Below are 15,445 nucleotides of genomic sequence, written 5' to 3' on the forward strand. Positions count from 1 at the left end.
TACTCCCCTTGTCCCGGCTGCCCTCCTCAACTCTGCCGCACTGAGTCCTCTGTTCTTCAGTCAAGGGACATGTTCCACTGTGGAACGCATGGCCATCTTGGATTTTTCAGAAGCCTATTTAGCAGACAGGCAGAGAGAGAGAGAGAGAGAGGGACCACACACCAAACAATTGTGAGAGCACAAGGAAAGAGGAAAACTTGTCTACTGGTATTCTGCTTGTGCAAGTGTAGGTAATGCTTTTAGTTTATCCACTGATCTTACTTGCGTTTCAGGATTTAATGGAGTGCTCACTGGCCAATTTTCAATGATCTTACTGGCATATGTGGAGTTTATGGACAGCTTATTGGTTCTTTCTTTGGTCTTACTGGCATGTCTGGAGTTAATGGAGTGTTCATTGGTCATTTTCAGTGATCTTACTGGCATGTGTGTAGTTAATGAAGTGCTCATTGGTCACACTGGCACATCTGGGGTTAGGGTTGCCACCTCATCCCCATCTCATACCAAACACATATGGAATCCACAGCTTGCATGGCTAATTAGCAATTAATTTAGATTCATGGCTGCACATAAATCAGTTCAGTCTGCAGCATGCATCAAAGGGTAGAACTCCACAGCGATTTTAAGTGCAATACCGTTTGTCCTGACTAGGGATGCACCGAATCCAGGATTAGGTTCGGGATTCAGCCTTTTTCAGCAGGATTCGGATTCAGCCTGGCCGAACCAAATCCTAATTTGCATATGCAAATTAGGGGCGGGAGGGAAATCATGTGATTTTTTGTCACAAAACAAGGAAGTTAAAAATGTTTTCCCCTTCCCACCCCTAAATTGCATATGCAAATTAGGATTCGGTTCGGTATTTGGGCCAATCTTTCACAAAGGATTCAGGGGTTCGGCCGAATCCAAAATAGTGGATTTGGTGCATCTCTAGTTCTGACGCGCTGAGATGAATCGGAGGCACCACGTTGAATGCGCCAAATCTAAGGCAAGTAATGGGAATGTTAGGTGTTATGTGAATTATTCATAGTTAGAAGGTGACGTGAATTACTATATGACGTTCAGTCACTTTACATGATGTAGCCTATTCTGCATATTAAAGGAGACCTAAACCCCCACCAAAGAGAAAAGACCCATCCACTACCCTCCATTGTCCCCCTTCACTGCTTCCTCCCTGCGTAGTCCATTACTGCAAAAAGTGTCCCTGAAAGTCACACTGACTTATCCAAGCAGAGTAGCACAGAGGAGCTCGAGTGCCATCTTCCGCATCCTTGGAAAGGGAACAATGACACTGAACTGTTTGGCACATGTACAGTTGGAGCCAGTCTGTTATTTGCGCCAATTGCACATGCACCGGAAAGCTCCATAAATTGCTGAAGCGAAGGAAGAGGATCTGAAGAAAACGCAGAAGATGGTGCCCATGGGCTCCACTGCACTAGTCTGCATGGATTAGACTATGCAGGGAGGACGCAGGTAGAGGCAGGAATGGAGTGTAGTTGATGGAGCTTTTCTCTTTGAGGGGGTTTAGTTCTCCTTTAAGGGCTCTTACAGTGTTTGATGTATGTTTGAGACACAGGTTTGAGCAGCTCACTTAAGCGGATTAGCTATTCCATTAGATTCCTTTATTTTTCTGCTTGGTTGCGATCAGAGTTGCGGTTTTTTTTAGATGCAGCATGCTGCATTTTCTTGCATTTGACAGAATGGATGGCTTTTGGCATTTAGCTGCTTTAAAAAAAACAACTAACACATAAAAATGCAATATGTGTTTTTTCACGTTCCACATGTTTGTAAATGCATAAAAAAGTCTGTGTAAGAGCCCAAACACGGAGCACCAGCAAATTTAAAACATCCATTTATTTGAAATCCATTAAAATGTGAAGACAGAGCATAATAAGCTCAATAGCTTTGACGCGTTTCGTGGATAAACCACTCAAATACGGTTGTGCATGTCTCCAGGTCCTATTTTCCCCCCAGCATTAAACTCTGCCTGAGGAGCAGGTAGCAGTACTGAGAATCCAGAGGCTGGACTAGGCCTCACTTCTGGATTATGCTGGGATACCTGGATCCCATGAATGAGAAAAGTTATTGATACTGGAAAAAATACCCACTGTAAATGACACCATACAAATGGCAGCCGAGAATATCTATGGTTATTGCTCAAAGAACAGTTCAGTAGGCCATTAGCTGTTTAGTATCTTTTACTATTGTATGTAAGAAATTGTGTGAGGTAAATTCTGTAAATTGGAATATTTTTAGGAGATTTTAAATTTACTTTATTGCTGGTGGGAAAGCATTTTGGAGAAATTTGTCACCCACAGTAGTACAGATTTAAATGCTAGTGACAAACCTCCATGTCTATCATTAGCCTTATACTACGTAAACAATAGCAATACATTGTCTGTATGAGATTATTTTGCTGTGAAGCAGCTTATCATTACCATGGTAATATCTCGCAGTATTACAGCCAATTTACAGTCATATGAAAAAGTTTGGGAACCCCTCTTAGCCTGCATAATAATTTACTCCACTTTCAACAAAAAAGGATAACAGTGGAATGTCTTTCATTTCCCGATTACTGACACCACCAAATTGGTTGGATTAGTTTATTAAGCCTTGACCTTCATAGGCAGGTGTGTCCAATCATGAGAAAAGGTATTTAATGTGGCCAATTGCAAGTTGTACTTTGGTTTGACTCTCCTCTGAAGAGTGACAGAATGGGATCCTCAAAGCAACTCTCAAAAGATCTGAAAACAAAGATTGTTTAGTATTGTGGTTTAGGGGAAGGCTACAAAAAGCTATCTCAGAAGTTTCAACTGTAAGGAATGTAATCAGGCTTTGGAAGGCCACAGGCACAGTTGCTGTAAAACTTTGGCAGAAGAAGAACACTGCATTCCTAGAAAAATATATACTACCTACTGTCAAATTTGGTGGAGGTTCCATCATGCTGTGGGGCTGTGTGGCTAGTTCAGGGACTGGGGCTCTTGTTAAAGTCGAGGGTCGGATGAATTCAACCCAATATCAACAAATTCTTTAGGATAATGTTCAAGCATCAGTCACAAAGTTGGATATTCCAACAAGACAATGACTATAAAGTAGGGGTCTCCAAAAGGTAGATCGGGGATCTACCAGTAAACCTTTGGCTGGTGATCAGTAGATCTCACTGTTAACAAAAAGCTTGTTCAATTCTCCCTCCTGTTCCATACTTTTCATTCAGATATATATTATGTTTTTCAAGGTTCCATGAGAATACATGTTTAAAAAACTATACATTTTCTCATAAATAAATATTTAAGTAATATTTTCAATGGAACAGAATGCTAATACTTTTATGGATGTAGATCATAATGAGACATCACTAAAAGTAGACCCTGCATTAGTAAAGGATGGGCACTCCTGCCCTAAAGACACTTGGAAATCTACAAAGGCATTTATGCAGAGGGAGAAGTACAATATTCTGGAATGGCCGTCACAGTCCCGACTTGAATATCATTGAAAATCTATGGGATGATTTGAAGCAAAAGATCCAAGTAAAGGAGAAGGAAGAGGAACTCCAGCAGTATTACTGCAAACAACTTTTTATTCCAGGCAGTGGTAAACACAACATGTTTCGGGTTCAATACCCTTTATCAAGTGATGACGGGTATTAAACCCGAAACATGTTGTGTTTACCACTGCCTGGAATAAAAAGTTGTTTGCAGTAACAGCGACCCTTGACCAGAGGGAGGTATTTCTCCTTGGTGCTGTGATATTATGGAATACCCATCTCCCTAGCTGGTAGAAGGGGTGCTTGGCTTTTGGTACTCTGCCTGAGAAACAGGTAGGAGTGCAGAGAATCTCTAAAAAGATAAAGAAAAAAAAGGGGGGGCGCAATTTGTCCTTTATTCTGCTACTTCCTCCCTAATGTGCGGTTTGCTTTAATGTGTCCCTTTCATTGCATACAGATGGGTGGACGTATAAAGAAATGGTAATTAATGTGATTTTTGTTTCTTGGACTGGAACATTGCAGTGGGCAATAGCTTCCCAACTGTCTTAGAGTAGGGAAAATGTTCAGCAGTTAAGATACAACAAAGTAAAAGAAAAGTGGGGAAGTTCTTTATTGACTTGCACTTGCTTTCCACAATTATGGAGGGATTATAAATTGTTGCACACAGACATGTTCCAGTCCAGGAAACAGGCGAAAATAAGTATTATAGGATTTTCCATTATCTTTCAGCTTGAGAACTATTACAAGCAGAAATCCAAAGTAACACCAGAGTGGCATAAAAATAAAAAGATGAATGTATACAATGGTCTAGTTCTAGCCCTGTTTTCAATTCATCTTAGAAACTGTGGCACTGTTAGGAAATTGAGATGTACATGATTCTCTTGTACAACAGATATATATCTAAAATCAGGTTGTTTTCAGCATAAGGGCACACTCCTCCCTGTTCTGCCTAGGAGCACTCCAAAGCAAATTAAACAAAAATAGCTTTGTTACACAGTTCGGGAGAACATATGCTAAATAATGGAACTTAAAGCCATATTTTAAGGGGGTTATTTATCAAAAGTTGAGTTGTGAGGTTTTTTTTTTTAGGGTAGAAAAACTGAAACTACCCTAAAAAATTAAAAAAAATGTTTTTTCTAGATTTATCATGCCCTGAAACTGCAAAAAAGCTTGAATCCAAAAATACTCTAGCTAAGACCTGTCACGGTCATGTAGAAGTCAATGGCAGAGGTCCCTTGAACCACTTGAAGATGTATTTAGCGTGTATGATTTTGTTTGTTTTTTCGGTGGTTTGTGCTCGAAAACTTGACGAGCCACAGTATGAGGTTTTTTTTTGCTGATAACTCGATCAATTCGACTTTCCCCCTCCGATTGCATTCATTTGAGTTTTTTCCCATTCAAGTTCTTTTTTGTAAATAAGCAAACATTGAAGTTGTGAGTTTATTCAAGGTAGAAAACATCACAAATTTGACCTTTGATAAACAACCTTGTACTCCTGCTCAAGAACTTTGTATTCTTTGTTTTGATTCTTACAATTCCATTATCAGTTGAATTGGTTGAGTGCAGAAATCGAACATTCTCAGGCTGATCAGTTAGATTGACATTTGCTTCCTAACCCAAAGTTGCCTAGTTAGTAGCCACTTGTGTTTATTTTAAAACACTAATGCACACTCTGTGGATTATTGAATTTTAACTGTAAGCATTTGAAAAAGGCACTAAGGAGCATAATACATGATGCGTGACAAATAAAACTAATTTTCAGGTTTAATCTGCTTTGGAGTATTATCTACTCTGAACACGGACAAAATCTGGGCCCAAATCATTGCCAAGTGGTGTGCAAAACCGTGTATATTTACCCCAAAATATTTGCAGCTAGAAGTGGTTCTACCAAGTACTGACTCAGAAATGTGAATACTATGAAGTGCAAACATACTTTTGTAACTTCAAAGGTTTATAATATGTTGCTAGAACCAGCTTCTCTTTGGCATCTAACATTCAGGACAACAGTTTCTTCAAAAGAACCACATGCAGCTTTCTCACAATATATTATCAAGCAATACAGCCTGAATTTACTAATAATTTGTCTTGCCTTTGTAAGTACACAGAAAGATCTTAGGACCTGGTTACCAAATTGTTAGCGTCACTAATGGTAATCAATAATAAAAAGCAAATTTGGGACAGTAATCCTCCTTTATATGGCCATAAAACACCATAGCTTTACCTAGTTTATTAAATATTGCTTTTTAGGACATGTTCACAACATGCCTACAACACTTTCATGTTAGAAATTGAAGCAGTCATATTAAAATACACAGTTTCCTTATAAAGTTTGTCACAGTTTTACAGTATTCAAAAGGACAAAATTAAAAAAAAAATCTTACACCAAAGTAAACGCATTTACAAAAACAAAACAGTTTGGCATTTTAATAATCCTCTCAGTATAAAACAGAATATTAAATCTGCTCCTTTGAAAATGGACATTTGCAAGTCTTCAATTTTGCTTGAAATGTGTTTGTAATAAAACACACTATACAAGAGAACTATACAAAAAAAATTTTTTTGAACATTTTATATATATATATATTTATATAGATGAAGTGCATCTGAGAAAATATCCACCAGTTTTTCTTTTAAATAAAAATATCCAAAGGCAAATTGTCTCTTGTCCATCCATATTTATAGTCTGTGTGGAAAACAAAACTTTACAAACTGCCGAATAGTGTTCAGGGACGACTGCCGGGAGGCAATGTCAGATTAGCCATTAAATCTCGCACTGCAGCAAATATTGTACATTCACCTACAAAAGAGAAGAAATTAGAATCTGGGAACCACATTATTTGTTTAGAAATATCACTACTCAGAAACAATTTGTCTCATTTGTATTGCCTAAGGAAAGCACAAATACAAAAGTGGTTATATATCTACTGTTGCTTGCAGATTCTATCTTGCATAACTATACACTTATAATAAAAGGCAACGCTACACATCGAAATAAACCTCAAATGGGTGGAATTCCTGAAATATGCTTTTGAAAAGCCAACTTACCTGGCCGTGGTGGATTCATCTCAGCAAACCTTTTCAGAATGTTGCTAACAGTTATGGGAGCTGTTACTGAAGAGTTCTGCTGACGAGGAATTTCTGCCTGCTGGGTGGTCCCTGATGCCATATCATAAATAATAGGAACAATAATACTGACGGCGTCTGTTGGTGCTGAAGTCTTTTGTGTTAGCTGAAGCTATTAACAAGGTAAAAAGATGTGAAGGTTACAAAAACTCAGGCTTTAAAAAGAATAGCAGGTTAGAATGAGCAAGCTCTACAGGTAGCTTAAAAGGGGTTTTCACCTTACAAACACTTTTTCAGTTCAGTGGTTTTCAGATTGTTCCCCAAAAATAAAGACTTAACAATTACTTTTTTTTTTTATACCATTTTTTCAAAATCTATGTTTAATATTCCTGTCTCTGGGGAGTCTGGCAGCTCAGTAATTCAGGTAAAGACTCTAAACTGTTACAATTTAGCAACATTTAGTTAATACATTTCCCAGCAGCATCTCTGGAGTATTAGCAACTATTGTATCAATTCCAACAATGCCTGTAATGAAATCCAGGGATTTTGCTCAGCAGGGACAAAGATAAGAAATATACTGACTAAATGTATCAATTTAGAACAGTTTACAGGGTCAGCAACCCCCCTCCCAGAGCTCCTTTAGAAGGAGAAAAATTAAACTTTACACTTTAATATTAAAAAAATGGTCACACACAATTGGAAAAAGTCTTTATTTCTGGTGAACTATCAGAAACCATCTGAACTGAAAAAAAAGTGTTGGAAGGTGAACAACCCCTTTAAAAGATACTGTGGTTCATTTATAAACACTTAACAAATTTCCACCTGAGCAGTAAACCATGGAAACCCATCAAATATTTACTTTCATTGATCAACCTGCAGCAGGCAGAAAAAAGCCAGCGGTTGGGTGCTATGGGTTAGTACCCGTGGGCAAATTTGGCCAGTGTTTATAAATGAGCCCCATTAAAGTTACATTCAGAAGTTGCTTACACGATAAGCCTATAGGTTGCCTGGATAAGCACAAAGATACTTCACAATGAAACACTAAAGTATAATTAGAAGTAAGTGCTCAGACAGCTGAACTGCAAAAGTAGATCAGTACTCTATGATTAAAGGATGGTTCAGCACTACTTTTTCTGTCATCTAGGCATTGGATAAAGTTCTCATTTTAATCAACCATTCATTTGGTGCATGCAAAGGCAACATACATGGCTGGGGAAAGTTCATTGTGGGAGTAGTACTATGTGACCACTATATAATTTCAATGCCTGTATACCTAAAATGTGCAACAGGGGTCACTACTTTCCAGTAAGAATTTAGCCTAGACAAGTGCACAGCCTGGAGCTGTTTTTTCATTGGTTGTGTAGTAAAGCCTGGCCTCAGAGTCAAGGGTTATCTAGAACCCTTTAAACTAAACATGGTGGCATGATGGTGCAGGTACAGTGTCGTATAAAGTTTACTACACCCAGTCTATAGTACACGCTACATTGTGCTCTAACAAAAAGGTCAAAATGTAAGCAAGCTAAGGGGTGGCTTGGTTTATGGGTAAATGTAAGAACCGATGTAAGTTAAATGGCAAGTGGTACTTCTTGTGATGTAGGGAAACTCATAGTAGAGATACTTACAAAAAACAGCATTTTAGATTTTAGTACTACAGCAGGTGTTCCCGATGGAGCTATTGGTGGTGCGCTGGGTGGGATGGTTAGGCAGAACTGAACATTCCATTTCAGTTGGGTTGTTTGATCTGGAAACTACATAAGAAAAAGGCATATTTAATTATATTTCATCAAAGGGTTACTGACCACTGGCTTTTCAAGGAATTTACCTTTTAAATGAAAGCAGTAGACCGCAATTATTTTATTTGATATCCAGCAAAAAAAAAAATCTTACCAGTTCTAACTTCATTATATGTACACAGTCTCTGAGGATATGCGCGGGTGCGCCTAATAATTTGGTGAAGGCTATTAGAGTATTTGCCTTGAAAGGAGGTCCCGCAACCTGCGAGTGAAAAGTCATCAGTTATTCGATAACACAAAATTAGGTAAAAACCCAAGAATCAATATTAGTATTTGTAATACAACTGCCAAAAAAAAAAAAAAACAGAATAATGATAAGACATACCCTGGTCTCAAAGAATCTCTCTAGCACTTGAAGTTCCTCTGGCTTCCACTGTCCAGCGTTCTCAGGTGTAACTTTTAGTTGCAAAGTTTGGTTGGTAGTCGGGTTAAGAGCCACACGGCACTTTAATACATCCGTCTTGAACATTATCACCCCTGGTTCATTGGAATTTATTAACTGCAGCTGGTACCAAAAGAGAAAAACATGATTAGCTTAAAATGGAAGTATATTTACACATAGTGATACAGGAAAATAAAGAAAGAGGTGACAAACTGAAAATCAATGCCTCTGTGAGAAAAGGGGACTGGTCACCCTAAGAAAGAATTTCAAATCCTACTTTATCGTGTTATCTGAGCAAAATCAATTTTACTCACACTACATAAATTATTTAAATCTTGTTTTGGAATCTGCAATGAGAGCATGCTGGCAGGTGCCATTTTGTGGACTCTTGTTAAGAGACGCTTTGCTTCATCCCAAAATCTATTTGATGAAATGATTAAAGTGAGTTTATAACAGGTATGGATGCTTTAATTAAAAAAAAAACAGGGTTTCATGTTTGAATTGAAAAGGACTTTTATTATACAGCTTTCTATTTCCTGACAGATCCCCTTTAAATCAGAGTTTTTTTAATTTTCTGGGCTCAAGCCAAATTTGTCAACAACTAAAAGAAAGCTACAGATATATACAAATAAAATAGAAGATTCAAATATGAAGCATGTACCGTCTCCTGCTGAATGATTCTCTGCAGGTGCCGTCTCATATTAACAGATCCCAAGAACCTTTCAAGAGGGGAACACAGGTAGCTGCCTGCCAGTGCCGGGGCTAAACCAGGTGTAGGAGAAGGCAGCAAAAGCACATGCAAGGCACTGTGAGTGAGTATTGTAGGGATTGACGCAGCCCAAGATCTCTGAGGTAGCTTACGTGGAGGAGGCATATTCGTGGGCATTGCCTGAGAACCTGGAAAGAAAAAAAAAAGGTATTCACTGACCAAAATACTTAAAATATGATTGCAATTGATGCTTAATTAGATTGAAAGAGAAAGTACAGTTAGGCCCATAAATCTTTGGACAAAGACAATTTTTTTCTAATTTTGGTTCTGTACATTACCACAATGAATTTTAAATGAAACAACTCGGATGCAGTTGAACTGCAGACTTTTAGTTTTAATTCAGTGGGTTGAACAAAAAGATTGCATAAATATGTGAGGAACTAAAGACTTTTTTAACACAATCACTTCATTTCAGGGGCTCAAAAGTAATTGGCTATTTCATGGGCATTTTGGTGTCTATGTCCAAAGATTTATAGGCCAAACTGTATACCAGGCACAACACATATGCCCAAACACAATATAGAGACAAGATCTGTTAAAAGCAGTCTCACCGACTACAGAGAAAGAAAAAGTTAGACGGTCACTCCTAGATATTTATGGCCTAATGTGGGGGTTTTGCCCATCACTATGTTTATGTCGGCAGCTGAAGAAAAAAAAACATTTAAATACATTTGCTGCATATGATGCAACGAGTAAAAGACAAAGGAACTAGGAACAACTGTGATTTCTGAACAAAGCACAATTGGAACTTAAACATACTTGTTCCAGCACGAGGGGAGTAAGACACGTCGGGGACAGGAGAATGAAGAGATGGATTTGCTGGTGACATTCCAGGCATACGAGCTGCTGGAGAGGGACCAGATACTTGAGGGGACCCTGGCCAATTTCCTGCACGCTGGCTGGGTGACATCATGGTGTACGGAGAACTAGGGTCTAGTGCACCTGTGCAAGTTGCAAAATTAGATTTTACTACACCAGCCCTTGCTAGAAAAAAAAAAGCACATGGCACTTCTCAAGAACAAGCCCTTGCTCTGTTATATATGGCAACATTAAATTAAGCAAGTCCAATGATGGGAAAGTCTTAACAGTAGTAGTATCTGACTTTCTCTGGTTCACTGCCCTAGGTTTATAATGTATTGGGATGAATAAAATTAAAATCAGTGTTCTCAACCCTGGTCTTTTTTATTTTTCTCTGGAGAACAATGAAAACGGTCAGGTAATATTAGACTTCTTTTCCAAAAGGTTATTATTTGTGACTGACACTCATGCGCTACTTAACTTAGTACAGATAATTTTTAGCTACAGTCACTAAGGCTTCAACAACATTCTGTTTCTTTGCTTTCTTTACTATTTTCATTACATGAATAGCCTAATATTATATTAGGGGGCCAACTTTTATTCTTGATGAATATAAAGAAGTAAATATATTTACACACTCAAAGGCTAAATGTCACCCACATCCTTTCTTCCCTAGCTATAAAATACACGGGCACTTTGATGTAGTTCCCACTGAAGTCAATGGGAGCCCTGGGAGTCAGTCGTAGGCATTTCAGAATGCAATACTGCTAGCAGAAAACCCCATTGCATCGGATACTAGCCATATATATGCATTTGTGCACACTGGTTTCTTTGCCACGGCCATGGTGTGCCCAGTGTGTGCTCCAGTACAGTTGCATTAAAGAGGACGACCACCCACAAAGTTATTTTACATTAAAGGGGTTGTTCACCTTCCAAACACTTTTTTCAATTCAGTTGTTTTTAGATTGTTCCCCAGAAATAAAGACTTTTTCCAATTACTTTCCATTATTTATTTTTTACATTTTTTCCAAAATCTAAGTTTAAAGTTGAATGTTCCTGTCTCTGGTGTTTGAGTCTGGCAGCTCAGTAATTCAGGTGCAGATTCTGAACTGTTACAATTTTGCAACATTTAGTTGATACATTTCTCAGCTGCATCTCTGGAGTATTAGCAACAATTGTATCAATTCTAACAGCTGCCTGTAATGAAACCCAGAGATTCTGCTCAGCAGGGACAAAGATAAGAAATGTATCAACTAAATGTATCAATTTAGAACAGTTTACAGGATCGGCGACCCCCCCTCCCAGAGCTGCTTCAGAAGGAGAGAAATGACACTTTATACTTCAATATTAGAAAAACCGTGACACATAGAAAATACAAAGTCTTTGGAAAAAGTCGTTATTTCTGGTGATCTATCTGATAACAACTAGTTGTTTGAAGGTGAACAACCCCTTTAACAGATTTATTTTCTATCATTTAAAAAAAGGATGCTGAATATCTGTTTCTTTTCTGGCTGTTGCAATTCCCAAACCTGTGAAACCAGACTACTGACAGCATAACAGTTCTTGGTGCTATGATTAACAGTACTGAGCTGAGCTATAGATGATACCAATTGCTGTGCTTTAACAAAATAAAGCAAGTGGCTAGGCTTCTCCAACTATTTGCCAACATATCCACCCAAAGTAGCTTAAAGTCAGAGCAAGAAGAAAGTTTATGATGCAGGCAGACAAGCGGAGAAAGATTTAGCAGCGACACAGCAGTGTAACAGTATGGGCTGTGTGATTGGCGAAGGGAGGAAGGGTCAGATCAAGGGTAGTTTGGGTAACAGACAAGTTGGTGGGACAATCTGAACAGTGTGTAGGGATAAGGATGGCTGGAGAGCAGTGAAGCGTGGTTGCAGAAATGCCCAGAGTAGAGCAAATAGCAGTCTTTTAAGTAAGAGTAAAGTATATTCATTATTTCTTCTAATACACAGCAGAGTTCTATTAATCATACCACCAAAAAAATGATCATGAAATGATAAAATAAGACCTATAAAATATAAGTGTGTTAAAAAAACATTTTAACTGCTTCAGGAGGCTCATAAGGAATAGCCTTTATTCATAAGTCTAATTGTTGCACTGAAACTAAGCAGACCTGATGTGTACAGAGCTCATGCGTGTTTATCTCACCGCAGGAGTCTGTGGACCTACATTGCTAAAACCTAAGTTTAAAGGTCAAGCAATTTTAAGATACAACACTGTAGTAACGAAACTTAAATAGTACATTCACTTTTTTAGGATAGTTTTCTTTCCAAGTTAGATGTATAATATTCTGTATATATCCTATTCCCAGCCAGCTCATGTGCAGGAACGCTCAAGTAAGGACTAAACTCTGGTCAGGTAATTACATATATTATAAATGTATACACATTAAAACACATTTTTTTCACACAACAATCCTTGAGTTTATAAACATAATTTTATAGTTTGCAGAAGATTTACCGTGAGGACTTGCAAAGTTAGAGGTTGGAACCATTGAAATTCCAAGGGAAGATGGAGAAGGAGTGGGGCCAAAGGATGCAGGAGAAGGCGCTCTGAGTACACCACTAGGTGAACTTTGTAGATTCCCTGATTAAAGTAATTGAAAATATTTGTATAAAAGTGATTTGTATGGAACTATGTATTACAAAACTGACATTTAAGAGATAAAAGTTAAAAGATGTCTTGGTAGGACTCATCTAGTAGTAAATTTGCACACAGGTAATAACCGTCCTATAACAACCGATAATTTTTGCTTTTATTGGTTTTACCTGCAGCTGACTAAACGTATTTGTCGCTACTGGTTACTGCCCAGGAGCAAATTTGCCCAGTGTTGGTACATGAGCCAAAAAATTCAACAACACATTACAGATATTTTTGCTACAGATATCCACTATTTTGGATTCAGCCGAACCCTCGAATCCTTCATGAAAGATTCGGACGAATACCGAACTGAATCCTAATTTGCATATGCAAATTAGAGATGGAAAGGGGGAACAAGTTTTTACTTCCTTGTTTTGTGACAAAAAGTCCAGCGATTTCTCTCCCCACCCTGGGCAGAAGGATTCGGCTGAATCCTGCTGAAAAAGGCTGAATCCTGGCTGAATCCCAAACCAAATCCTGAATTCGGTGCATCCCTTATTTTTGCATTCTAATAATAATTAGTGTAAGCCTGTGTAAAGAACATTAGAGGATCTAGCTAGCAATATGAGAGAGAACAAAATATTTTTACACTCAGTATTCATGCCATATCTGGGGGCAAGATATTTTATTGAATATGGCTACTATGCATGAGAATACAAACAGAATCCTTTCTATGTAAATAAAGGCATTTAAAATGTTCTAAAGGCACTTACTACACTTTGAGGTAAAAGCATTATTATATGAAAAATATGTTTTAGTAATACTGTATACACCAGCTCTTCTTTTGTTAAACAACAGTACATATTGCAGATTTTAGCTGTTACTCTAACCCTGCGAAGTAGTTTATCAGACCAGCACAATAATGTACGGAACAATCAATGTAGCCTTTGAAAAGACACTTTGCATATGTTAATTTTTAAATTAAGACTGGAAATTCCCAATAACCCAAGGCACTTCAAGAATTATAAACATATACTGTGACATCAACCAAAACAACAAAAAGAAAGTTCAAATTGTGTGTCATGCAAGCATTGTCTTACCTGGAGACTGCGAGTGCATCATAGAAGGAGATGGTGTAACTGTATTGTGGTATGAAGATGGCGGTGAGGTTAACGGATAAGCCCCTGATGCTCCTATTTGCTTTGCAAACTGCTTGAGTAAATAAAAGTCAATGTTAAATAAGATTAAGTGCACAGTGATGAAATATGAATATGGCATATCACACCAGACAAAAGAGAGAATCTGACTCATAACCAGATAAAGATTCAATGGTAGGGGCTGTCAATGGAGTTGGAAGCAATTAAGGGTATCTGGAGTCAGTCACCACTGGAGTCAGTCAGACTCCTAATAACTTCAAATACAAGCACTGAAAATAATCAAATCAGATTTAAGAGCTTCTATGAAGGAGACTATGGCAGAAGAATTATATTTCTAAGAACAATGCTTCAGTTAATTTTTAATTATACAGCTATATACCAGGTTCAATTGATGTATACGTTGTTTTAGGTTTTCCAATTGGTTTTGTTTTATGTAGTTTAACTATGACTTTGGTTTAGAATTTCCAAAGGATGTGGTTTTTATTTTTGAGCGTTGGCAGTGATAAAATGGCTTGTATCAACAGGTATTGGATACCAACATGTAATTTAATGTATCCTCTTTTGTGAAATATAAGAATAGCGAGAAGTACCAAGGTCACATGCTATTATGGAGGTTATGGGGAGCCTCATATTTTAAAGTAAGGGTACGTTTTTACATTTTTTATATTGAATAATTTTAGAGAGTCCCGTCATAAAAAGAACATCACTATGCAACAATGTACAGGGGCATACCTGCTGTGTTTGCTGTCCTTGTGGCTGCAACTGGGATAACAAGGAATCCATCATATCACCTCCAATAGGAGATGGCGGATTGTCATCTTCATTGACTGATCTTCGGCGTGCATCCTGATTACTATCAACAAACATATTTAGAAAAGTCTGTGGACAGAAGGATGATAATGGTCACTGCCAGTTTTATGGCTCTTTAGTATAAGATGTAACAACTGGGTAAAATAATGATAAAATAAAAACACAGCACTGAAAAGGAATGGCCAACATGCAAGATTTAGTTATCAGTGTAACACTTTGTTCATTACTTTTACTTTGTTTAAAGTAAGGGGGTTGTTCACCTTTAAATTAACTTTTAGTATGACATAGGCATTGAAATGCTGAGACAATTTACAATTGGTTTTCATTTTGTATTTTTGGTGGTTTTTCAGTTGTTTAGCTTTCTGATTAGTAGCTCTACAGTTTGGAATCTCAGTAGTGATCTGGTTGCTAGGGTCTTGTTTACCTTAGCAACTAGGCAGTGATTGGAAATAGGACTAGAATATCAATATGATAGGGACTAAATAGAAATATAATGAATATAAAGTACCAATAAAACTCCACAGAGCAATAGTTTTTTTGGATGCCAGGGTCAGAGACCATTTAAACGCTGGGAAAATGTAGAAAAGGACAGCT

The 15,445-nt window shown here is 37.7% G+C and overlaps 1 protein-coding gene across 7 annotated transcripts in view; it reads right to left on the reverse strand.

Moving 5' to 3' along the window:
* Positions 1 to 5,664: 5,664 nt before the first annotated feature.
* med14.L (mediator complex subunit 14 L homeolog) overlaps positions 5,665 to 15,445 on the reverse strand; it is a 45,912-nt gene continuing 36,131 nt past the window's right edge. Inside the window, exons 22-31 of one of the 7 annotated variants that reach the window (XM_018246634.2) lie at positions 14,774 to 14,920; positions 13,985 to 14,093; positions 12,765 to 12,890; positions 10,245 to 10,427; positions 9,378 to 9,613; positions 8,660 to 8,839; positions 8,429 to 8,536; positions 8,164 to 8,289; positions 6,524 to 6,713; positions 5,665 to 6,275 (exon numbers count right to left, since the gene is read on the reverse strand). In XM_018246634.2, coding sequence (XP_018102123.1) covers positions 6,202 to 6,275; positions 6,524 to 6,713; positions 8,164 to 8,289; positions 8,429 to 8,536; positions 8,660 to 8,839; positions 9,378 to 9,613; positions 10,245 to 10,427; positions 12,765 to 12,890; positions 13,985 to 14,093; positions 14,774 to 14,920 — 1,479 coding nt within the window. In that variant the 3' untranslated portion in view covers positions 5,665 to 6,201. Of the gene's footprint in view, positions 6,276 to 6,523; positions 6,714 to 8,163; positions 8,290 to 8,428; positions 8,537 to 8,659; positions 8,840 to 9,377; positions 9,614 to 10,244; positions 10,428 to 12,764; positions 12,891 to 13,984; positions 14,097 to 14,773; positions 14,921 to 15,445 lie in introns of all 7 variants that reach the window. The other 6 variants (XM_018246633.2, XM_041582095.1, XM_018246635.2 and 3 more) reach the window with 6 other exon arrangements.

The sequence above is a fragment of the Xenopus laevis genome, chromosome 2L (genome assembly GCF_017654675.1).
Source record: "Xenopus laevis strain J_2021 chromosome 2L, Xenopus_laevis_v10.1, whole genome shotgun sequence".
Lineage (NCBI taxonomy): Eukaryota > Metazoa > Chordata > Amphibia > Anura > Pipidae > Xenopus > Xenopus laevis.